Raw genomic sequence first — 25,303 nt, 5'->3', positions numbered from 1 at the left:
GAAATATGAATATTTTCTAACTCAGTCCTTGTATTGTTCGTCTGTAGTGTTGTTAATAAAGTTTAGTGCGAAAAGATTTCCGTTTCCGGTTTGTTTGTTATGGAAGATGTCACTAGGTGCACAAGCGATGTTATCTGCGGCAAGATCCAAAGTATTGAGCTTTGCCAGGTAATATTTTGCTTTTGTCTATCTGAATGACATTACGACATATTTTTTAACAACATCGAATAATATTGTGAGCATTTTAACTTTAGAACGTCAGGCTGACGTGCGCTAACTCACCAGCTCGTCGTTCTATTGACTCACGCAGTAATTTGTATTCAGTTTAACCTACCAGTGATGTTTTGCAGGGTTTCTGCTCTCCTCGGTAACATCACAACAAAACAATGCTTTCAACGACCTCAACGTATTCCCACTGTGACCCTTCGACCTTTCAGTGAGGCTATTAACCAGCAGAGGTCAGAACTTGAAGAAAAGGTCCAGCTCACTGAGTCGTGTGTCAAGGTGAGCAACTGCATAGATTTCATTGAACAGGTGGAATTTGACAGTGGATCTTCAATCTTCCATGATATGTCCTTTTAAATCTCATTGCCATTTTATTTTAGAGACTTGGTGAGATCATGGTGAAAGGAGAGTACCTAAGAATACATGTGGAAGGAGGAGGCTGCTCTGGCTTCCAGTACAAGTTTTCAGTTGATTCTGACCGGAGCGAAGAAGACAGGTATAGCATGTCCTTTTTTCCCCATGACATTGAAAATATTTGAAATATACTCTTTCCATCAGAGTGTTTGAGCAGGATGGAGTGGGCATCATTGTGGACCAGGATAGCCTGGAGTTTGTGAAAGGAGCCACGGTGGATTTTACCCAAGAACTCATCCGCGCCACCTTCCAGGTGCTCAAGAATCCCCAGGCTGATCACGGCTGCTCCTGTGGAAGCTCCTTCTCTGTCAAACTTTAAATGACGTGGCACTGGTAGTCTACTTCATATAGCAAAAAGTACATTTCACAAGATGGACAGTGTAAAAAGACAGAAGAAATTTGGAGCACTAATGTAACAGTTACTAGTTCAGTTTTTTTTGTGTGTGTGCAAAATCTTACATAGACTGCTCTTAAATTTTTACAAACTGCTAGCAAAATTAATTTAAATCAACCGAAGCGTGTAACCTCAGTTGTATTGTGTTTTTGCTTCATGCATGTAAAATATGTAAATAGCCCAAATACATTTTATTTGTCACTGAAAATAAAAGATGGAATTTTACATTTCTGGGGTTTAGTAGCAGCATTTGACATAATGGATTAACTGTTGCAAATTTAGTTAATTATTTGGTATTGATTATGAATTATCACCATAATTTTCCCTGCAGTCGGTAAGGAAATCGTGAAGAAAATGTTTGAGTAAGAAAAAAGAGCCACCAGGAAATCTTTCTTTCATTTAATAATTCAGCACCAATAGTTTGATCACATTGGTTAAATAGGTTTCTATTTGCACACATCATAACATCATACACTCACAGCTTAGAACCCATGTTCGTTTTTTTTTTTTTTTTATTAAAGCGGACTTTAAGAAACATCTCACAAAAATATACAAAAACAATATCTACAAATGATATTTACACTGGTATAAATCAAAATATGTTGTTTTATATATACCGAGCAAAATATTTTGCTGCTTTTTTTTTTTTTTTCTTCCCTTTCAGATAAGACATTCCATTTATTATGTCCAATTACACAAAACGCTTATTTACACCGATGGAAATGTAACGATAATACATTGTAGCGGCGCACTGTAAAGTGAGTGAAATAGTTTAGGGGTGCATTCATTTAGAACATCAAGTTACAGCTATTTTCTTTTCCGGGTTAAGGAGAAGGGTGTTCAAGACGGATCGTCTTCCATGCACACCCGCGAACAAACACTAAACACATCTGCACTCATTAACAAGTCATGAGTGGGATTAACCAGTCAATAACAACCACCAGTACCACAACACAAGCACGGAAATGAACCATCAGGGGTGACACAGTGACTGGGTCGGGTGTACAGTGCATAGTCTGCTTTGGCATGCTGACATCCAGAACATAACAGTGGATGTTACATTCAGGAGGAAGGCCACACAATTTGGAGTTACCAGTAAAAAGAAACAAACACACATACAAATGACCATGTGATCCGAAAAAACAAAAACAAAAAAAAAACTCATAAGCATAACACGTACATTAAGGCGAATCGATTTTGCTACAAGTATTTTTTTTTTTTTTAAATGGCATTGTTAGTAAACAATAGGCCTTCAATTTTGGGATAAGATTACTCATCCCACAAAAGCATCCCTTAAATCAGTGGTCACTAATCTTTTTTAAGTTTTAGGCTCCTTTTCTTCAGTCTGGTCATTTGCTCTCTTGCAAGCTTACTTTTTTAATTTTTTTTTTAATGTGGCCAAGATGAGTGGTTAAACATCAAATGTTCCAAATGGGACCACTGCTTTAGTTAATAAGTACATATAAAATGAACTTGAAATTAATTTAAATAATAATGCGAGTTGGTTTGAATGCACGCCACTTTTGTTCACAATTCACACCATGATGTGCACATGTGCATGCACCAAGTTTTGAGGCAGTAAGTTAGCGTCATCACACTTATTCCTCACGTTGGGGCCCGCCAGGCCTGCTCCTGCTTTTTTTAAAATGCAGCTTTTACGCTTGACTGGAGAGACACGGCGGAAGGCGACAGGCCACTTGGTTAGGATGTCACCTTCAATGGGGGGCGTGGACACACCTCCACACAAAGAGGCTACAAAAGTACAATGTTGACATTTTATTGTTGGAGGGGACGTATGAGAATTAAGATTTGAAGTCATACCTTCGGTCATCTCCACCAGCGCTCACCACAAAACGGTCTCCATTTGTGATGCGAATATTTGTCAAGTGAGCCGAATGGCCTAAAAAGCGTTTATGTTTTGCCTGAAATAAAAAATAGCCACTGTTATAGGTACAATTTTAAGAATGAACATAAGAAAGCAGGATTGAAGGTACTTACAAACTTCTCCGGACATGGAAAGTCGAAAAGCTTGACCATTCCAAAATCATCGCCTGTGACGACGTTAAGGCCTGAGTGGGACACGCAAGCGCAGGTGACATCTGCTTTGTCTGTGTTCCGCGACCAGATACCGACCACCTCGTCGCCGAGGACGCTGGACACAGTGAAGAGAGACCGCTCAGCAATTGAAAAAAATCTGGCCCCATGTTGTGGAATCTTATTACGTTCCATAAAAAAAAGCACCAAAACAATAAATAGGTGATCAGGAAATAAAAATGTAAAAAAGACAAATGTGTGACGAGTTAACCACAAATATTTGATCGTGATTCTTCTCTGACCTGGTCCAGGTGGCCCAGGTAATCCTGTCAATGTGTGTTTGCTCCGTGATTTGCTTCCCCGACGGAACTTCGTACACCAGCCGCTTGTAAGCACCAGTGGATACCTAATTCAAAAAGCCAAAGTAAGATTAGAAAGTAGACCGGGACCGGGGACGAATAGGTTCCCCCCCTGTACTGCTAACTGCTCCTCACTTGGATGTACATGCTGTCCGCAGAGAAGTCCATCTGCATGACGAAGCTGGGGATGTCCCGACAACAGTTGATGCGGTTTAACTGCGGCCCGAGCGACAGGTCGTAAAAGTCGACGGCGCTTTCGCAAGAGCCGACGGCCAGGTATCGGGAATTTGGACTGAACCTACAAGAGAGAAAAAGCTCTTGACCGACTTATCACTTGAAACTGTTTTTTTTTTTTTTCATCCGATCTCACCTAATATCCTGGATAGAAGAGCGGCGGTCTCTTTTCTTGCCCCAGATTTTGAGAGACGCAACCAGCAGGATGATAAACTCTCCATTCTTCATCCCAATGGCCACCATGTCTCCTTCGGGACTGTAGCTGATGGTGCATGCCGGGTGACCCAAGTTCACCTTATTTAGCATCTTCTGTTAATCCAGAAGTCAAACAAGTGCTTCAAGAATCAATCATTATGGATTTTTACAAGAGTACAATCTGAAGCTTAATTTATGTCACCTTTTGAAAAGATAGGATGAACAACTACGGTCTGACTCAACTTCATGTTAAATATAAATCCAATTCAATTTGGATGTTTTGATTTTTAATTCATTTACCACAGGACTGACCTTCTCCGGAATGTCCCAGAGTCGAACTGTCCCATCTTCCGCAGCAGACAGAAAGACATCTCTAGTCGGATGTGTCCCCAATCCCCAAATTGGCCCGTCCATGTGACCGTTCACTAAAATATTGCACGCCGCATTCTTCTCCCCGACCTCAATGATCTCTGCATTTCTTGTTCCAACCAGGATTTTACCCTGATAAGGAAAAAAAGAGCAAAAACAAATTCCAATGACGAATGTCTCTTTGCTGAACGCCGATTCTGTTTTTCATAGCTACCTTTCCTCTGCAAACAGAACGCACACAGTCAATGACCTGTCCGGTTTCTAATCGAAAGGCTCGGCAGCGTTTCAACTCTTGATCCCAGAGTTTGAGAGCTCCTCCTTCTTTTGACCTATAAAAGCAAAACATTTCCAATAAAACTGGATGTCGTGCCAAAAATACGTAACGACGACGCGTTAACTTACGGCCTTTCCTTGCCTCCGGTGACAATGAGGCCATCTCTCAAGGTTGTGTACATGGTGAACACGGGGCCCGTGTGAGCTTTGGCCACTATCCTTACAAGAATGTGATCTTTCCACACACATACATCTCCACTTATGGTACCTGTAAATGTTAAGTTATTCTGAAAAGAAAACAAATCTGCACTAGTCTAGTGGTCTAAGACAGCAGAGCAAGCAATGCACAAAGTGTTCAGCAGCATTTCATCCAAGACAAAATGAGGTAGCAAAAAAAGCAGCATTTCAACACAAATCAACAGCGAGCCAATTGACAACGATTTAAAGGCACTTACCGCTCCAAAAGCCACAGACAGCATCGTTTGCATTCGGGCGTCCTCGATGGAGCTCAGTACTCCTTTCTTGCTGAGCAAAGCTCGCCCGGCTAGTGTCCAGAAACGCACGTGTTTGATTCCCACGGAAACAAAATGAGTGTCCGAGTCTGGACGGAACTCGGTGACAAAGATTCTCTGCGTGTGACCGATCCGACTGGCCACTTTGGCACCTGGGAGAAAAAGTCCAGGGGTCACATAAGGTCAAGGAGGATAGAGAGAGACAGGGAAGAGGGATTTTCTCAATTTTGTACCTTCCTGCCACTTCCAGATGGTAATGGTGTGTTCCGTGTCCAGGCCCACGGACAGAAGAAGCTTGCCCGTGGCGCTGAAGCTGACGGAGCACACGCCTCCAGAGTGGAAACAGCGCAGGACCGATAACGTCTGCTTGGTCATAGCGTCCCACACGTGAATCGACGGAGACGTGGCTGAGTGAGCGACAGAATGTGATGACAATGTAGATTTGTTCTTTTCAAACCTTCAGGCACATTTTTTTTTTTTTTACACTCACTTACCTGACATATCACCAGTGTCACCTAAAAGGACATAAAATGTTTTTTTATTGATGACATTACTTATTTTTAAGCGTGTTTTTAGAAGATACTTAATAGCACTCTGGTTACATTTTTATATTTCAGGGATGGGGAGGGTGGCGACTTAGAAAAATAGGAAAGAGGAGCGAGCAGCTGCTGACGTCTCACAAACATACCTACTTGGCCAGTTGCCACCACGTTGGGGAATTTTGGATGTTGATTGATTGTCAGGCACAGAATGTCATCGCTGTGTTCAATATAGAAACTTTGGCAGGCTGCAAGAGAAGATCAATTATTCTGGCTACAGCGTCACGTCAAATAACATCGGCGTGCGTAAAGCCTACAGGTGGTCAAGTTGAGCACAATGCCAACCGAGGCCGTGTGGTAAATGATGTCCGCCCCTTCGTTCAGGTAATGCACGTTATTGCGACAGTCATTGCCACGGTAACCGAACACCAGATCCAACACCAGATCCTGGGGAGAAAGTCAAAACAGGCAATCAGAAAGTCAGAAAAGTGGTTGTCATGACAACAACAACGTCGACAGCCAGCTCAGCTGAAATCATCGTAGGATTTAACAGAGAGGTTGTCGGAGCAGCTCGCAAATCTTGAAATGAAATGACGTCAAGTTATGAGCATTTGTGTACGCTTTGCGGTGTTGTTAATTTATAGTGACAGAAATGAAGTCGCTCTTACGTCAATGGGTCTTTTCTTTTTGCCGACATTGTTGGTCTGCAGCTTCTCGGGCAGTGGCAGGGCTCTGCTGACAGGAGGTCTGAAAAACACACTGCCGCTTATCACCGATTTGATTGCAATAGTGATGCGTGTTAGTTACTCAAGTTGTAACCAATGATACACAATAGTACACAAAATAGACAGCGCACATTTGTAAAAATAACAATTAGCTTACCTGGAACCTCTGCATGGCAGCAATAGGTAAAAAAAAAAAAAGAAAGAATTACTTCAAATGCTTTACATGGTACTCACTGATGCTGCTCACTGGATATGCACTTCAAAAAACACCTCAGCCACTGAGGATGTAAAACAGAGAAGTCAGCACCATGTTGTAACCATGACAACCAAAGTCCATTTCAAGGACATCTGCTGCCTTGTGGAGTCTCGATGCCTACATTTCAGCTCTTCCAGAAAAACGATTCAATTTATTTTGATTGCAATAAAACCATCACATGATTTCTGTTATTTTGAGGCACATTATCTTTCTGAAGCATTCCAACTGAAACATATTTTTATATGATAGATTTAGCCATATGCTAGGTTAAGACCGGATTTATGGTAAAAAAAATAAATCATCATCACCACTACTGAACTTGGATGCAATTTCCCCCAAAAATAAAACTTAAGATCTTACCTGACCACACCTTGTCTTCAGATGGAATGAAAGAAGAAATGACAGAATACAAGACAGAAGAGCAGATGAGTTATTTTAAAGGGCAAAGTATAGAGCTGAAGTTGTAGGTAAGAAAAAGACGTCAACAAAAGAGGACTTTTTATATTTTGAAAAACTTGAAATTACCTCTCATCCACAGAAGGCTCTTTGAGTTGCAGGTGCGGTTTTACACCAGTCATGGGGCGCATGTTGGTAGATAAGGCCTTGATGGTATAGTTGATCTCATTCTCTTTTGTCACATCACTGTCATAACCTGGAAAAAAAAAAACAAGATTGAGCGAGAGAGATACTGGCAGCCGAGAAATATCCCAAAGAGACTGCTCTAACACCTCCATCATCTTCACTCTCCATGTCTGACTCCTCGCTGTCACACTGTCTGAGCTCCCTGTGTGTCTCGGACTCATGGGCCCAGATCATGAGGCACGTATCCCCGCCGCCAGCCGTCACCAATAGACTGTCCTCGTGGCTCCACCGCACGTTTGTAACATGCGTGCTGTGTGCTACGTATCGTTTGAACTTTGCATACTTGCCCTAGGAATGAAACATCTTTCATCAACTTGCCACAGTTAACGTACGTTAATCTACGCGCCGAGCATCGTCTCTTACTTTGACGGGGTATCTGAAAAGTTTGATGTATCCTAAATCGTCTCCTGTGGCGAGCACCTTCTTCTCGTGACTAAGGCAAGCGGAGGTCACCTCTGTTACCTCGCCGATCACAGGCCAGATGCCTTCGACAGAGGTACCGAGGACACAGGTCCACGAACACCAGTCGACCTTCTCCACCTAAGACATACAGGTTACATTACATTATGCTTCAGAAGCCGCCATGTTTCCTTCTCCCAGCTTACCTCAGTGACCGGGATGGTCTGCCTCTTGCCTCGAGGCGCCTCAAAAAAAAACTGCTCTTTGGCACTGGTATTGACTTGAAGTAGTTTCCCTGGGAATGAAAGCACCCACGAGGGCCACCATGTTTGACAGTTATTACAGGACAGAAGGATCATTCCCAGTAAATAAGACATTTACCTCTCCTGTCCCAATCCAAGTGGGTGATAGAATTGAGGCACCCTTTGCACACTCCAACCCGTTTACTGTTCATCACATTGTAAATATCCACAAAAGTGTCCGCTGATGCCACCGCCAGGTACTTGCCCGAAACTGAACAGAGTGAAGAAAATGTCCTCGAATTGATTGATAGTCCGTTTTATGATGAGTCACAAAGGATCCACAAACCTGGAGAAAATTTAATGTCTGTGATGATATCCTTGCGGTGATGGAAGGACACAAGGTCTTCTAAAGTATCTGCATTGACAATGAGAAAGCTGCCGTCGTTGAGACCCACCGCCAAGGCTTTACCGTCAGGGGAGAAGCAACAGCAGCGGCCACCTGTGAAAGGGTGTTTGTTAATAACCTGGGACCGATGCAGGTTTTTGTCGGGATGGGACAAAAGAGAGGAAATACTTCACCTTTCCTGAGCTTGCGTACTGCCAACATGCAGTGACTGGGGGAGAGGTCCCATATCCGCAACGTTCTGTCATCACTGACAGTCGCACACAAGGGGAGATGGGGATGGGTGGCAAGGCCCCAGACTTCCCCTTCCATGTGACCCTGTATAAGAAAACATAGCAGCTTGAATATTTTTAGGTGTAAAGTACGGTGAGGTTCAATAAAGGAAAGGCTTCAAAGCACCCGAAAGAATGCTACGCTACTTCAATTCTGACAAAGAAGACCTTTACTTGACTCTTCCCTGATTGATTGATCCCATCAGCCAGAATACAGTCGTAATTGTAAAGCATTTAAAACGGGGGATCAATACCACTCCGACAACCTAAAGACAACGGGGCCCTCACTCCGAGACAGAGCCGAGCCACTTTGGAATATTAACGATCGAGTCTTTATAGCTACGATTTATTTTCGTCAATAGGAATCCCCTTGGGCTGCGTAAAATACCGCCGGCAGCACGGTAACATAGAGGGATTTTTTTTTTTTAGCTTTGTGAACCCAAATAATAATACAGCCATTGCTCCCTCTGGACATTGTGATTTCCTGGGAATGTTGTACAAGCGATTTGAAATTGTAAACGCGCGCAGAGATTTATTTAAAAAAAATTGTTGCATCGTGTTATTCCAGTAAATGGTTCCTACCTTGTTAGATGATTGTTTATAATCGTTGTGATAATGACGTGTGTTTCAAACTAATAGCTAGCTTGGTGACCCCTTCAATGGTATCTGGAAAAAAATATTAGCTTTGGCATCTCACCTGGACCAGCAGAGTAATGGGCCCACTTTTGTCCACCTCCAAAATCTCTCCATTCTTCGTTCCCACAAGAATGTGGCCGTGGCCCAGAGAAATGGCACGTATGGATGGGTTGTCTTCCAGAAGCAAGCCTGCAGAGTTGAAAAGTCACGCCAGGCCACGTGAAGAATTCCTTTCGGCTAGACCCATTGAATGTACTCAGTGTGTTTGGAAGAGAATGGATACCAATGACCGTATTACCCTTGGAGCCTGGAGCTAGTACCGCCCTCTTGATGGCATAAGTCTTGAGGCATCTTTCAAACGTGTCATCCCAGAGTGCGACAATACCATCCTTCCCTCCGGTCACGAATCCCTGCAGAGATTGTGTAATGACATCTTCAAAGCTGAATGAACATGTCAGTAGTAGACATCAAATTAATATCACAGCGCACCCTCTAGGAAGATTAATAATGTCCGGCTTATTATTTGAAATTGCTCTCAAATGACCTTTTCCAGAGCGTGCATGCTGAAGACGGGGCCGTCGTGGGCTTTGACGGTCTTCATCAAGAACATGTCCCTCCAGATGCAAATATCACCCGTGCACGTCCCCGAGAAGACCATCTCCTCCGACCAACCGTAGGCAGCGCACATCATAGTTTCCGTCTTGCCCATGTTCCCTTTGCGCCCAATTAGTCCACCACCTGAGAGAGAGAGAGGGTAGACGTTGTAAGATGGATCGCTCGGAAGACAGACTTCAGCTCGTTATCACCGCCGCTTGTCAGCATTAATAAATTCTTACCAGCTTTGTGCCAAAACTTCATATGTTTTACACCGGCGGTGATGAGCTTGTCAGGTAGGTAGGGATTTATTTTCACGACAAAGATCTTGTCTTTGCTTCCACTGAAAACAGAACATGGTTTATAATTAATGAAGCCAACTGGATGTGTTCCGAATTTTACATTGTACATAAAATGTGCTCTTCCTCTGCTCTCCTTCAGATTTATGCAAATGACGTACATTAATTTTGTGTAATCCTGTTGACAGGACAAGCGAACATGGCAGTCAAATTAAATGGGGTGTACTTTTCATTTCAAAACTTTCAACTTATTTTTATACTTATTTAGACATAGAGACCATTATTAGCTCATTTCCACATCTCAAATGTTTCAATGTTTTGAGGCTACAAAAATTATATTTAATTTTGGAGGGCACATGAATAAAATTAAATATCATTGATAAGTAGTTACTCTTAATCCATTATTTTTATTTTTACATAATGTGATGAAGTCATTAAATAATAAAAATGTGATATTACATTAATATGGTTTGAGTAACCAAATCCTTTTTGTAGCCCTTGACGAAATTGAGTTTGACAAATCGACTTAAATTTCCCATAGGTGGGCAGTCTATAAAACTCGACGGCTAGATTAATTAAAGTACAATTTATTTGATCAATTTTTGCCATTCCTTGCCCATCTTCTTCATGGTATACCCTGAAGGTCCACTCTTTGTCTCCCATCTGAAGACTACTCTCAGGCCCTTTTCCTCACGATTGCATTGCACAGCCTCCACCAAGGTCTGCAAAGCAGATTAGTGGTGCTCCAAGCTGTCTCTGCTCTCTGACTTGCAAACAACATGCAATGCTCCAAACCCGTCAGGGTCACTTTAAATTGAGTTGAGACTAAATATGAACATCAAGTGGGCTGAGCAACAAATAAAAAAAAAAAAAAAAGATATTTCGAGATGTTTATTTAAAATATTTCCCGTACTGTGGTTATGTAATTGCTATTGGGACAAATTATCACTTTTACAAAACGTTTTAGTAGTATTGTGAAAATATGAAAATCAAATCTGACGTATCACGCACTCGAGAAGATGAGCACTGAAAGTAATTCTCATTCATTATGGATACAGTTGGAGCCTCGGGGCATAGTCAAACTATTCAAACCTTGGCAGGCTTAAGTGTCGCAGAGGAGCAGCCCCTTAATCTAAAAGGCAATTCCCTTTCTCTCCTTCTGCGAACTATGAATCACACTGTCATCCATGCATTTCCTAAGTGGCTCCAATTGAATCCACGTTTATTCATGTCCACATTTAAAGAGAGAAACTTCAATAATCTTTCAAATGAACACAAAGCACCGTCAGAGCTCTTTCTGTTTCCGGATTGCCGCATCATTGTAAACAATGTCAGGACCATCACTAACCACATAGCTGAGAGCTTTTCCCCTTTTCTCCAGTCCCAAAGCACAATGGTGTGATTGTCATCCAAGCCCACTGAGGCCAGGCGCTTGCCATCCGCTGTGGAGTGGAAATCAAGACATAAATCAAGGCATTGTTAAAATGTCCACCTTGTTAGCAGGATATAGAAAATCTGGTGGAACTCAAAAGAGGGGATTGATACCAGGAAACAGTTTTCTTGTTAATAGATTGATATTGCTAAATGATGCTCTTCCATCCACTTAATAAATGTTCATGTCCACCCTGTCACTGTCTACCCTGTTAGCAAGCGGACATATTTTGCTGTTTGTGCGTAAAAGTGTTGGGACGATTCACCGATATGTATCGGAAAATCGATACGACCTGTAAGATGCAGTTGCATCGTATCGTATCGCACTGGATCGCATTGTTTTAAAATGAAATCGGAGATGGGAGAATCGTATCGCATCTTATCATTGGCAATTCCATGAATCGTGAATGCATCGAATCGTTGGCAGTTTATCGAGATGTGTATCGTGTCCCTACACATTGTCTGATTGGTAAATTCATTTGTATTCTTAAAATAATTTGTGGGTGCTTGATTGACATGCATGCATTCCTAACAGCATAACTCATAACCGCTTATCCTCACGAGGGCGTGCTGTCGCTTAAATTCAATGGAAACTAATATTTTCAGATGATAATAGTGATTGATTACCTGAAAAGTCCAAAGTGCACACTCCAAGCTGGTGAAAACCTTTCAACACAGACATTGGTTTCAATGTTTCTGTGTCCCATATATGGATGCAGGAATCTCGACCAACCTGGACAACCATAAATTCTCAGTTTCTCTGTTGCATTGGAAAGTACCGACTCGAGAACAAGCAATCCGCATGTTGTCTCGCCGCATAAACCTCGAGCTACCTGGCCTGTTGCTACAAAGTCTTTGAGGGGATGGATAGCCAGACAGAGAATATCGTCATCGTGGCCCATGTAGAACCTTTGGGTGTTCTGCTGTCTGTTGTATACGATTCCAACAGCAGCTACATGGTAGACAATTTCACCGGTCTGGGTATAGAACAAATTACTTCTGCAATCATAGCCCCTGTAGCTGTGAAAATAAAAATAAATACCCATTTTAGATCAATGCAACTTGTTTCTAATTGGATAATATGAAAGTGAAATGTCACCCATGAATAAAGTGCAGCTTCAATCCACTCCCAGGCGCTCGCTCTCTTTTCTTCAACGCGATTGCTCGATCTTTCTCTTTGCACTGCTCTTTGAGCTGAGGTAGGTCTTCTTTATAAACCTGAAACGGGAGCAGGTGTTGCTTAATACAGTCAAAAGGGATGACGTCGGAGTTCATTACAAACCTGTCTTCGATACGTAAGCTGAGTCTCCTGCTCAATTTCCGAGTCCATCTCAGGCACATCTGACTGATCGGAGTCGGACTCTTCGCTGTTGGAGTCTGCCAAAGTCTCTAACAATGGAAACATAGTTTGAGTATATCTCACTGGTTTAAAAAAAAACAAAAAAACGGTGCTATTCGAGTAAACGTGAAAAGCCATCATATTAAGCGGAAAGCTGTTTCAGGATGCTGATGCTGCATACTGATGCTCAGCCAAGTAATGGCAATAAACTGGACTTGGAGTTAAGAAAAGCTTCTCACAAGGTCCATTAAGAAAATGAAACGCAAAGTCACTCAGGGTGTGTTTTAATTATAGAGAGCTCAGCTGCACTCTGTCTGTGGAAAAATAATGACTTGGCGATGACAATGCAATTATACAATCCAACTCTCATTCATATTGAATGGATGTTATGGAATGGGGAAGAATTGTGGAAGTTAAAAAGAGTCGGACCTTGTGGTGCAATATGCAGAGCTTCTTTGGACTTTCTCTCTGGAACAAATTTCCATTGGAAGACCGAATGATCCGCTCCACCAATGCTTATCACCCACTGGTAGTCATGTGACCATCTTACATTGGTAATATGAGCCGAGTGACCTAAATATTTTTTACATTTAGCACCTAAAATGAAAAAATAGAACATGAATTCAACAAGGCCATACAAATGACAGATGTTTTCTTTACCTTTTTTTATACAAGGGTATCGTAGAAGTTTGACTAATCCGTAGTCATCGGATGTTACTAAGACTTGATTGTTGAAGTTAGCATCCACTGAGTTAATATCATTGACAGAAGAATATTTGGGCCAGATTCCGTTAACCTCAGGGCCCAGCACACATGTCCATGATGCCCACTGAACCAACTTGAGCTCTTCCCTATTGGTCACCTCCTTACCACCTGAAGAAAAGACATAAATATTATACCACGAGACAGAAATAAACTTTCTAGCTTGAATAAGGAAACAACTAAAGACACACTTGGCATTCTATAAAAGAGTCTCCTGCCGCTGCCATCGTTTGACTGGAGGAACTTGCTGTCCGTAGACCAGTCCATGTGCGTGATGAAGCTGTTGGAGCCAATGCACTCTCCTACTTTCTTGTACCTCTGCACAACACCATAAATGTCCACTGAGTTGTCATTGGAGCCGACAGCCAAATGGGCACCATCGGGGGAATACTTCAACTCATGGATAGCCTCCTTCCTGTCCTTGATGTGGACCACCTCTGTCATATCTCTGTAGGGGCCATAAAAAAAAAAAACTTCAATAAAGCCTAAATGGTCAGACATAAAAAAAAATAAAATGGACACAGTCTTATATTGAATTGTATACTTGCCTGACTCTGAGAACGGTGAACGAGCCATCCTTCATTCCCAAGGCTAAATGAATGCCATCAGTGCTGACAGCTGCACAGCGGATCGGCTCCTCCATGTTACAGCGAGCTATTAATGCATGATCGATAAGGCTCCAGATCCTTGTGGAGGAACAAAAAAAAAAAAAAAAACCTAAACATCTCAAGCATAATTAATTATGCACTGTTGTTATAGACCTAAGTTACTAACTGTTGGAAAAAGTAGGTTTATGCAGACAGGCAGTATTGATACGTATAATATTACATCACACCTGACTGAACGGTCGTCACTGCCTGTCATAGCAAGAGGCTTGGTGGGGTGCACGGCCAACGCCCACAGCTCGCCCTCACAGTGACCCTGCATGATAAGGAAAGGCTTGTTGCGGTCGTGGACCACCACCTCGAAGATCTCACTATCTTGCGTGCCCACCAGGATGTGGTCTCCCCGCCAGCAAACACTACGGACAGACAGCCCTAGACACACACGTTGAAAATATCAATACCATACAGTCCGAGTATTTTTTTTTTTGCATGAAGGGACACAACATGGAAGATGAAGACAGGATTTGTAATTCGCCATCAGTAGGTGGTACATCTAAAAATATGTCGGATTCACTAATCACAAGAGAACAATATGGGGACGGCTACAAACAAGACTGGCACAGCTTTTAAATTCCGCCCTCATTTACCCACCTCTGCTATTTTCGCTTCTAGCTACTGTTACCCGTTACGTCCAAGATACACAAAATAAATGGAAGAAAGAAGAAAGGACGTATTAGTAGGAAGAACCAAAAAAAAAAAAAACTGATGGTGTAGACATGCCATTTAGTGAGATGAACTTAATTTACCCTGTAACCTTTACTGAGTGAAGGCAATTTGACATCACCTTTATATCCTTGCTCCGTTTCCCTGAGATCAATGACAGTAATTGGTTTGAAGTTGAGATCCCACAGGCGGACGCAACCATCACGTCCCCCGGTGGCAAAACCTTCTTCGCAAGCGTTCATGCTGAAAATCCCTGACTGGAGGAAATGACGGGCTGTTAGTATACGAGAAACCAGCAAGGGTAGCTTGTTACTTTAGTTGTTTGCCTTTATCACTGCATAGCAATTTTGTTGCACCCCCAGTCAAATATTTGGTTGTCCAAAAAAAAAAAAGTACTGTAGTTATTATCCCATCCCCCCACATTCCCTAACAAAGCTGTTGATCCCATAGATATAATTTAATCCTACTGATCCTTTTCGATTGAGCAGAATCAAGCAAGCATGTGCATTTCCACCTATGTTGTGTATTTAAATGTATTTCCCCAGCCATGATATTTCAGCATCTGGATGTTTTTTTTTTCAACTTACCCCATGTGCCCCTTGCACAGTCCTCATCAGATTGATCCCTTTCCACACATAGATGTCGCCGTTCAAGGCACCGGAATACGTGACCTCATCCTTGGCGCAAGCCAGGCACAGGATGGTTTGGAGATCGCCAGTCTTGCCGAAAACTCCACGTTTGGGCGTGAGAGCGTTTCCGCATAAGCTCCAGAACTGCACATATCGAAAAGAGTGAAAGGTGACTGCAGCGGCAGATAATAATCCTTCTCGTAATCCTGTTGTGACACAGCAAGTGGACAATAACCGAGTGTTTGGGTACAAGAGAAAATCAGCAAATCAGAAAACTCACACGTGCACACTATGGAGCACCGTGAAAGAACACAACGTTGGTGCTCTAACGATCTGATCAACATGCACAGACACAGGCGCACGCTCACAGACACCAGCATGCTCATTATTTATAAGCAAGGTCATTGGGATGCATGGGCGAAGCCTCGTCTGAGGCCTAAATCCATCAAAGAGAGGCGGTGAGAGCTAAAGGGAAAGCGTTCTGTCTGCATAGAGATAAGATCGCAATGAGCTTCTCAAATGCTGAGACACGACTGGCGGCACGGGAAAACCCAGACGCTCATCACCGGCAAATGCTAATATCGATCCATATGTCGGTTTATTAATAGTCTAGCGACGTTTAACTGGGGTGACAAAATGGACTCGACCAAAACATCCCAAGTTGCCTTTTGAATGATAAAGATGGTTGCATGTTAACAAGGGGCAACAAAGTAGAAATAGCTCTGAAGAAGGTAGAATGGGCCTCTATTGTACTCCAGCACGTGAAAAAGCCGGAAAAGGGTTACGATGAGGACGGCGACAGAAGCAGAAAATTCAGTGAGGCAATGTGGGAAAGTGGAAATGAGTGGTGGGGAAAAAAAATCTGCTGCTATGCTGAAACAATTCATTTCTACGACACGATTCAAGAATATTTATTTAAGGCAACATTAGATTGGAATATCCGCTCTAGAATCTAAGACAAAATTTTTATTGTAATTACCATGGAGGGGAATGCACTTTAGCAGTGGGGCCGTTTTCTTTCTGTCACACTACAGTAACCCTGAGCCATGTCAGAGTGTTAACTGCTACGCTAGCGAGGGTCAGCAAAGAGCACTCGGAAAGAGTAGTTGAGCGTTGCTGCAAGGTAGTTTTCGCACAGTTCTTGTCCATCCGCGTTGAGTCAAACTCAATCCTGTGGCGATTCACATCGCTGCTATGAAAACACTTCATTTCCAAGACTATTTTGATTGTTTTAAAAACGTGAAGTGCTAAGTCCCTCTGTTTTTTTCAGTCTCAACGTCTGTTGCAATTCTATTTTCTATAATTACCACCTAAATGGTTTATTTGACATTACTGAGCTCACATCAGTCTCTTGTATCATTCCATCAAATTAGATCAAATTGGATTCAAGGCCGTCTACGAGTTATTGATGGAACAATGTTAATTATTCTGGCTGTAGTTTACTGTGGGATAGCTAATTATACTATGATAAATATTAATAAATTATCCTTATCCATGTCTTCTGAAGAGAGTACCGTATTTTCCGGACTATAAGGCGCACCTAAAAACCTAAAATTTTCAAAAGCGGACAGTGCACCTTATAGTCCGGTGCGCCTTATATATGGACCAAATTTCTAAATTTAAACTGGCCCGAAGCATTGTGTCATGAAATCAATCATAAGTGGCCCGCTGAAGACTATGAATCATGAATCAAAAAGACTATGGATCATTATTTTGTGATTATAAAGTAATTTGTTGCGTCTGAAGTTGAAATAAAAAGATAAAATGGAGAATGAATTGATTTGGATTAAAAATCTGACATGATGTATTAAGGGTGCGCTTTATAATCCGGTGCGCCTTATATAAGGACAAAGTTTGAAAATGGGCCATTCATTGAAGGTGCGCCTTATAGTCTGGGAAATACGGTATTGTTTTGTCAAAATACACCTAGCCATCGAAGGAATTTTCAACCTTGAGATATTTCGACCAAACCAACACACAAAAAGGCAAAACAATAGACTCCGTGCGTGTCTGTAAAAACGAGATGGTTGTCCACGGCCCTGGTATCTGTCACAGAAGTTTTGTTTCCCTCAGCCTACGAGTGAGTGGATTACTGCCAGTAAATCTCCTGGATGCTCTGAGTGCTATAATCACTGAGCAAACGCAGGGCCAGGGAGCAGATGTCACATGGTCTGCAGGGTAAAGGCTGGGGAATTATATGGGACAATTGCTGGATTGCCTTGCCATGGGGAAACCAGTGTAGAGGGAGGAAGGAGGAGGGAGAGGACTAAGCTGGCATTGTGAAGAGGAGGGGGGGCGGGGGGGTAGCCGGCGGAGGTTTCTGTGCCATGGCAGTAGTAGGAAGAGTTCAAAGCAGATACAACAGATGAGATTGAGATGAGGGATGTTAGACTTAACATATGCAGTAGGTCAAATGCAGCACATTTATCTTTTTTTTGGTAGATTAAAAATGGCAAACATTGTCATTTCAATGCCCATAATTATCAATATTGATATTTTAATTGCCTCTATCATTTTTGGCAGGGATATAAAGGATGTTAGAGCAGCTGCAGCTTGTATTTTGGATAGCTGTGAAAAGCGGAATGAGCATCATCCAAAGACAACATTCTTTTCTCTCGACATTGCCGGAAATTTGAGTGAGTCATCTGAGAGATCTGATGGAGCCCAAATCGACATTAAACTCGCACTGCGATGCAAAAAAAAAAAAAAAATGCAAAAATGCATCACCTTTACCTTGATGTGTTTGACTCCGCAGCTTACGAGCTTGTTGGGTTGGTACAAATCCCAGGATATGTCAAATATCTGCAGGGGAGAAGACACATCAGAGACGGACTCTCAACATGACACATATTGAGCGCTGATTCTTGAATCTCTTATTTTGGAGCGATGCTCATGCTTGTTAGATTTAAAGCGGATAAATGAAAGGCGAGTGGACTGTTACATTGTGTGGGTTGTATTCAAAAACAAAAAAGCTGCCAGTGTCATCATCATTTGAAAAAAAATCCTTTTTGATTAGCTGTGTGCTGTCTAAAATAGGCTCTGCAAAGCTCACAATCAAGTGGAAGAAGTTTCTCAATTTCGCAAATGATGGTGTTGGTAGGAAGGGAGCAAAGGGTGGAGAGAATTTATTTACCCTGTCTGTATGACCCGGCGCCGCAGCCAGAACCTTCCCTCTCCTCCAGTCCCACACGCAAATTGTGTTTTTAGAATCCAAACCAACGGACACCAAACACTGCAGACAGAAATACACATCACATCAAATTAACACGTTTGTGATCCAAAACTGCTCGGCTCAGCTACCTCCACTCTGGCATGGCAGGCCACAATAAAAAAATAAATAAAAAAGGCGAATAATAATAATAATGGCTAACAGAGCAGAGCAGAACAGTTGTCCGGCCCCTGGCGCTTCCAGTGAGCTCATTGGAGTGTTTTTTTTTTTTTTTTTTTGCTGGAGGAGCCTCCTATAGTGAACCGAGTGAGTAGGCAGGAGCAGCCGAGCAGAAGTGAACATAGCCGCTCTTATGGAAATGGCAGGGGGATGTCCATTTTGATCCACTGACTAGATTTCAACCATGCTTACCTCTTAAAACATGTGCCGTGTAATTCCAAGCATAAGCACAATCACACCATTTTCAAAATGACATTCCTATTTTCCAGCAAGGCTCCAAGGGGAAAGAGTTTACTGGTGGATTAAGAAATATCATAACAACCATTTCACGTTTCCTCTGGTTAGCGCCACGCTGAGAAAACGTCAATGCACATTTTTTAATTGCTTTTATATTTGGACCGGCTAATCGCAACGCCGGTTCCCTCGGGATCCTTCTTTTGAATACCGAGCGATGAATAAAAGGACCTCACCGGGAAAGCCATGCAGCTTCCTCCTGCTTTAAATACTGTCACTTTATATCTGAATCCACAGCTAGTTAAGCCATGCAGGAAAAGAACATGGGGTTATTTCTCACGGCAAAATGCAGGAGGTATAACTTGATGACAAGAGTTTGCATGAGAGACACGCAGAGGTAAAAAAAATCATGAAATGGTTTCCTGGGGTGTAAAAGACTTTTGTTTCTCAATAGTTTTTATGTATAAATCAATGGTAAAGTTGATGATTTTGTTTTTCCGTGTGATTACACTTGTCATTGTCTCATAATTGTAACATGCCTGAGTGCAGCTTTGCAGACAAAACTGCAGTCGTAATCACTGTCATTTAAAATGAGTTGTGATTCGTCCTTCAACGAAGCTTATCTGTGCTCAGCCTTTTTAACACTGACAACATACCGTAGCAAAAAAAAACAAAAAAAAACGAGCACGGCCAAGGTTAAAAACATTTGGCACCTACTCAAATCAAGAAATTGATAGAAAAAAAAAATCAAGTCCACAAACAAACATCTGAGTTCAATTTCTGCATTAGATCTAGATGACATTTATTTTAACACAACTATAAGTACTTTAAATAAATCAAATTAAATTTGTATCCATTATAAGCTGCCTAATAAATCATCTAGAAAATGGATGGCCAAATCCAAGTGAAATCCCACAAAGATTTATATATTCATGTCATAATAATTTCCCAACTGTACCTGTCCTTCAAGGTCAAATGCCAAGCAAGCAACGCCATGACTGTGCGCATCTTTGAGGATGGACACCGTCTGCACAGTGTAGGAGTCCCACACGCAGATGTACGGCTCCTTGCCCACCTGCCCCGTGGCCACCAACACACGCTCAGGATGTAGAGCTAAACTGTAAAGAAAGAAAACATTTTATTAGCCAAGACATTTTGCGTGCTTGTTGTTTGTCTGTGTGTGTGCTGCGAGCAAGCGAGAGACGGATTCACCTTCCAGCGGAAACTACTGTGATGTGATGAACACATTAAAGCCGTGTTGGGGCTGAATGGCGAAGGAGAGGGGCAGCTTGATGAGGTGACATGGATGACTTAACACAAACGCGTGTGTATGTACACACACATACACGCATACGCACATAACCTAGTTTAATGTGTGCCTGCAGGATGTTCAAAGGGACTGCCGAGAAGCAGTCAGTTTCAGTCTCGTGAATCATATCGTCTCGTTTGTTAAAATAGTGCTGAGGAAAAAAAATCTTGGGCCACCATTGTTATTATTAGCGATTATCCTTAAAATGACATGAAATTATTGGCCATTTTTTTGTTCTCATTTCTCATTTCTGATCAGAAAATGGCCACAAAAGAGCAGCCAATACCGGTATCGACTTCCGTCGCAAGTGCCGATACCTTGAAATAAGGCGAGCGAGCGATCCTACTAATTTTAATGGGGAAATCATTGACATTATTGGATCAAAAAAGGAAATCGATGTAAGGCACAGACTAGACCAGATAACTAAAATGGAAAATAATTGAATATAATCACCGTTAATTCAATTATGTGTATTTTTACTCTTCAGATGCAAGGGAACGGGGACACCTGCCCTCCCTAACAAACAAACAGTTCTGCAAAACAAAAACAACAACACACACAATAAAGGGAATTACAGGAATTGCATAGTTAACCGAATACTTAACTCATCTTCCAAACATATAGCTTAGTCTCGGCTAGTTTGATGCTAACCCAATTTAAAAATGCCACAGTGACAGAAGCGTGGCTTCAGTTTCAACTCAGTGATGGTGTGAAAAGTTGGCCACTAACAGAACAAAGCTAGTGATGACTTTTTTTGCACAGTGCTTTGCTGTCCAACAATCACAGGCCCATTCATCTAGCCAATTTTATCCAGGGGGGGGGGGTTCCTCGTGTAACCAGGCATATACTCTTACATAATTGTCCCACAACCGTCAACTTGAAGCACTCCTGGTCTACAGCTGAGCAACAGCATAAAGCTGTCTCACCACCCATCCACCCATCCGCCCGCCCCACCCAACCTTTTAGCAGCCGCCGGTCACGTTCCAGATTCACTGGGCAATTCATCCTCTTGCTTTTTTTTTCCTCGTGGCTTGTATCCATTGTAATCAGAATGACTTTTTAGCCAAGAGCCCTACAGAATGTTTAGAATTTAGAAACAGACCTGACAGGATGTACAAAGGGAGAACAGCTGATGAGGTTGATTTTTTTTTTTTATTTACTGAACCTTCTCTTGTGCTTAATCGTTCACATCATGAGTTTCTATTTTTAATTCCACTTTTGTTTGATTTACTATTCTATTAAAAGAGGTGGAACATCCCAAAGAGGTTGAGGCAGAGGTGAGATGATGCGATTTGACCAGCACTTCTTGTTCTTTACTTCTTTGTGGAACCTCTCAACCCACCTGGCATAGTTTCTCAGTTCACTTCTTTATAAAATTACATAATCAGAGCCACGCTGCTAAAAATAAGATTCAGACACCGAGACAAATGACTGGAACAATAAGATGCGGCAAAATCAGGCAAAGGTGAGCACGGAACCTGAAGAGTCTTTGAAAGAAGAAATCCAGTTTTGATTCATTTCCTTGCAAATGTATTGCTAAGAAAAAACGAGCGCACTAGCGGAAGCTTTGCGATTTACCATCATTCTCACTTCATAAGCAGCTAGTTACGTCGCTGCTGCTATTTTATTTGAATGGAAAATATAAACACAGTGAAAATGTAACATATTATTTTAATTTATTTTAATATTTAATGGCAATGGCACCATCCTTTCCATCAACTTTAAAAGTTACAAAGTACGTTAAGATAAACTCACAAGAGCAGTTTTAATTGCATGCAAATGCATTCCTTTGCCCCCCAAACATGAGACTACTCATGTCCCTACTGTCCACGTAACAGCTTGAAGCGGAAAATGCTCTGAAGCTCTGATTTATTTTATTAGATGCAGCTATTTTGCATATGCATATAAATCTTGCATCAATAAAACCTCCAGTATTACGCTACAGAAAGATGATTCTGAGCCAGACAGACACATGGCACAATCAACCACCCAGACATTTATTTATTGATCCACTTTAGGACAACACTGTCACTTTGAGACACCCAGCACAAATGAAAGCAAAACACTGAGTCACATTCTCCAGCAATGTTTGGCTTTGTCTGCTTTTTGCCTTCATGTGATTTTAAAAGGAGGTCAGGATTAAACCATTTCTGAGGATATGTATGGGCTTTTTCCACATTTTAATCCATCTGCCCACCAAACTTCATCTGAGACACCTGCCTGTGCACTAGGTACTTAAAACTAAAAACAGAGAGAGGGAGATTAAAATAAAAAAATATATATATAAGTAGGAGTTAAAACCAGCAGGAGAAAACTCATTGATCTGGAGACAACCAAATAAACAAAAGACTGAGGGAGAAATGCTTAATTTGGCATTTTAGGGTGGGGTCATCTAAAAACACATGAGCGAAATAAATAAATAAAAAATAAATAGGATTAAATAGATCATGAAAGCGTGGGAAGAGATTTGTAAACAACACAACATTTTTCAGGGCACAACGAAACTTTTAGTTTGCCATCCACCAATAAAAGAAGAGAAAGTCACATGTATTTTTTTTTTGCCTGCAAAGAAAAGTCTGATAAATGTCGTTTTTGTGGTCCCAGAGTCCTTGACACACTTGGGTTGGCATTGTTATACTGTGTCCTCCTTATAGAAGGATGTTGAAAATAAACTTCAGGAGATTGATTTACATCTAAAACTGTCGTTTTTGCGATGCTTGGGGATTTTAAATGCTACAGTGATGTTGTTAACTTAAGTATACGAGGTGATATAAAGAAACTCTGGTCTAACTTTTCTTTTCCCAGTCCAAAATGTTTTGCTTCTACCGCCACTGCAAATTCACACATTTCACTCAGTCACCACCCGTGTGAGTTCCTTCGCCCACAAGGCAGCAAGCGTTTGGTATCGCTATAGTCCAATGAATAATGGAGCAGGAGCCCAGCTGAGGAACGACAGAGTACAGTATATAGTGCTAGTTATCTCCAGGCCAACACGCACGCACATCAACACGAGCACTGGAGCGTTGAACACATGTTATTGTCGTGCAGCATGCTGGGAAAGCCGCGAACATCATCAGGGAGCATTATCTTCATTTGATCAAAAAAACAGGTGCCTCAATGTTTGATGTGCTTTGACAATATTCTCTTAGTTTGTGGAAGACAAATGCAGGCCATTTTTCTCACGGGCTCACTTCAGTTTTTATGCAATCCGTTGTCAGCCATAAAGAATAATAAAAATAAAAAATGCAATAATTGGATGTTAATTGTTATTCATTATAGATGAGTATTTTGGGGCAAGTGATTGTTTGTTTATGTTTTTATTGTTTTTAAATAGCTGCTCTTAGGGTTTTATTGAAATTTATTTTTACTGACCACACCCAAGTCTCATTGATGACATAATGACTCAAATGAATGTGCCTTACCCCTAGATGGATGAACAATGCTAAATTAATAAGCTTACTGTTCGCCAGCCAATCGCAAACTGCTTTTCCTCATTTTGTTCAGGGTAATCAAGGGGAGACCGTGCAAACTCAACAAAAGAAGAAAAAAAAAACGTGTTAAACCCTCAAGCTATCGACTGAGACATGGATGTGCGAACCATGTGGATAATGTGTGTTCTAAGTTCACAATGACTTTTAGCCAAAGTGGAAGTAAAATATAATTGAGTTGAAGAAGCTTACAAATTCACTGGCTTGACAGACATAAAAAAATAACTATCGTGTAGGGTGTTCTGAAAGTCAAATTAAAACATCTGACAATGCTATACTCGCTTTCGATGAAATAGTGACTTCTTAAAATCAAATATTACTCATCTGTAAAATAGGTTTCAAATTCCATCAATTTCCTTTACTGAACCAATACATCCTCTTAAAACAGGAACATTATTTAACAGTATATATATCCAGTTAAATTTGATGGAATCATACAAAAGGATGGCGACAGATGATTATAGAGGATGCTGTGCTTAAGTGTCCTTGAGCAAAATCATTGGAGCCAACACACACACACACACACACACACACACACACACACACACACACACACACACACACACACACACACACACACACCCATTCACGCGCACCTTACTATTTGCACCTTGACGTCTCCTCATAGGCGCAACTCTTTGATCAAATGCAATCTACCTGATAATGTCATCGTTGTGCCCCAGGTAGAATTTCTGCTTGTGCTCTCGGGTGTTGTACACCACTCCCACACCGGCCACGAAGTAGACGATCTCCTTGGCGGCTGTGTAGTAGAGGTTGTTGCGGCACTGGTGTCCCCGGTATCCGTACACCCACTCCAGTCTCAGGTGGCAGTTCGGAGCAGTCCTGTCAGCCATGTCCGCACTTGATCTCGGTTTCTATCACGTAGGATATTCTCAGTGGCATTCACCGAGGAGGATTTAATTTAAGTCTGTGGCTCCCATCAGTTCCCCGGCGTTTTTCACCAGTCCGGGGCGAGCGTAAAATGTGCCATTTTTTTTTTTGGGGCAGGTTGCAATAATCCTTCACACTGGGTGCAAGCACTCTTTGGTTATTCGAGAAGTAGTTTTGCAAGCCGAGTTTGTGGGAGTGGGAGCATACTTGATCGGCTCCGTGTCACGATCCTCCTCATCCACACAGGTCAAAGCTCCTGTCAAATCCTTTTCCAACAAAGATGGAGCTGCGCTGTTATTCCACAAGCTCCGCCTGCAGAGAAAATGGACAAGGTTCTTGTCCAATCAGGCTCTGTCAATCGTTCAAGAGACAAACAAGAAGCAAGCAAGGACAACGCTATATGCATCATATTTGTTGTTTACAATTTACACATATAATAGTCAGATGTCAGCACGATTACATCCAATTGTACCCATCTGAGTCTGTCT

At 41.8% G+C, this 25,303-nt stretch overlaps 2 protein-coding genes across 6 annotated transcripts; one reads left to right on the top strand and one right to left on the bottom strand.

The window, feature by feature from the left end:
- Window positions 1–31: 31 nt before the first annotated feature.
- Window positions 32–1,258, top strand: isca2 (iron-sulfur cluster assembly 2). Its single transcript, XM_085931519.1, has 4 exons — window positions 32–168; window positions 351–504; window positions 606–721; window positions 784–1,258. Exons 1-4 carry the CDS (start codon window positions 107–109, stop codon window positions 956–958), a joined length of 507 nt encoding a protein of 168 aa, XP_085787645.1. The 5' UTR covers window positions 32–106; the 3' UTR covers window positions 959–1,258.
- Window positions 1,259–1,466: 208 nt separating this feature from the next.
- Window positions 1,467–25,097, bottom strand: eml5 (EMAP like 5). Of its 5 annotated transcripts, XM_085931628.1 has the most exons (45): window positions 24,582–25,097; window positions 20,086–20,245; window positions 18,639–18,737; window positions 18,239–18,307; window positions 15,464–15,649; window positions 14,998–15,133; window positions 14,805–14,828; window positions 14,384–14,585; window positions 14,097–14,234; window positions 13,740–13,996; window positions 13,447–13,659; window positions 13,216–13,383; window positions 12,730–12,836; window positions 12,547–12,665; window positions 12,281–12,467; window positions 12,075–12,180; window positions 11,365–11,458; window positions 9,960–10,060; window positions 9,668–9,861; window positions 9,422–9,533; window positions 9,185–9,312; window positions 8,392–8,533; window positions 8,159–8,311; window positions 7,952–8,083; window positions 7,777–7,865; window positions 7,535–7,711; window positions 7,258–7,459; window positions 7,055–7,181; window positions 6,890–6,904; window positions 6,431–6,439; window positions 6,217–6,295; window positions 5,866–5,995; window positions 5,698–5,796; window positions 5,504–5,524; window positions 5,243–5,416; window positions 4,953–5,161; window positions 4,627–4,784; window positions 4,439–4,553; window positions 4,168–4,356; window positions 3,797–3,969; window positions 3,562–3,724; window positions 3,370–3,473; window positions 3,032–3,185; window positions 2,855–2,955; window positions 1,467–2,785 (listed from the first exon to the last, which is right to left on the bottom strand). In XM_085931628.1, exons 1-45 carry the CDS (start codon window positions 24,776–24,778, stop codon window positions 2,749–2,751), a joined length of 5,949 nt encoding a protein of 1,982 aa, XP_085787754.1. In that variant the 5' UTR covers window positions 24,779–25,097; the 3' UTR covers window positions 1,467–2,748. The 5 variants fall into 5 exon arrangements, with proteins under 5 accessions (XP_085787754.1, XP_085787753.1, XP_085787750.1 ...); XM_085931627.1 differs by lacking the exon at window positions 6,431–6,439; XM_085931624.1 differs by lacking the exon at window positions 14,805–14,828.
- Window positions 25,098–25,303: the final 206 nt, after the last annotated feature.

The sequence above is a fragment of the Syngnathus leptorhynchus genome, chromosome 15 (assembly GCF_054491065.1).
Source record: "Syngnathus leptorhynchus isolate UIUO chromosome 15, UIUO_Slep, whole genome shotgun sequence".
NCBI lineage: Eukaryota > Metazoa > Chordata > Actinopteri > Syngnathiformes > Syngnathidae > Syngnathus > Syngnathus leptorhynchus.
The sequence above is the reverse complement of the archived record's forward strand: the minus strand, read 5'-3'. Positions and strand labels throughout refer to the sequence as shown.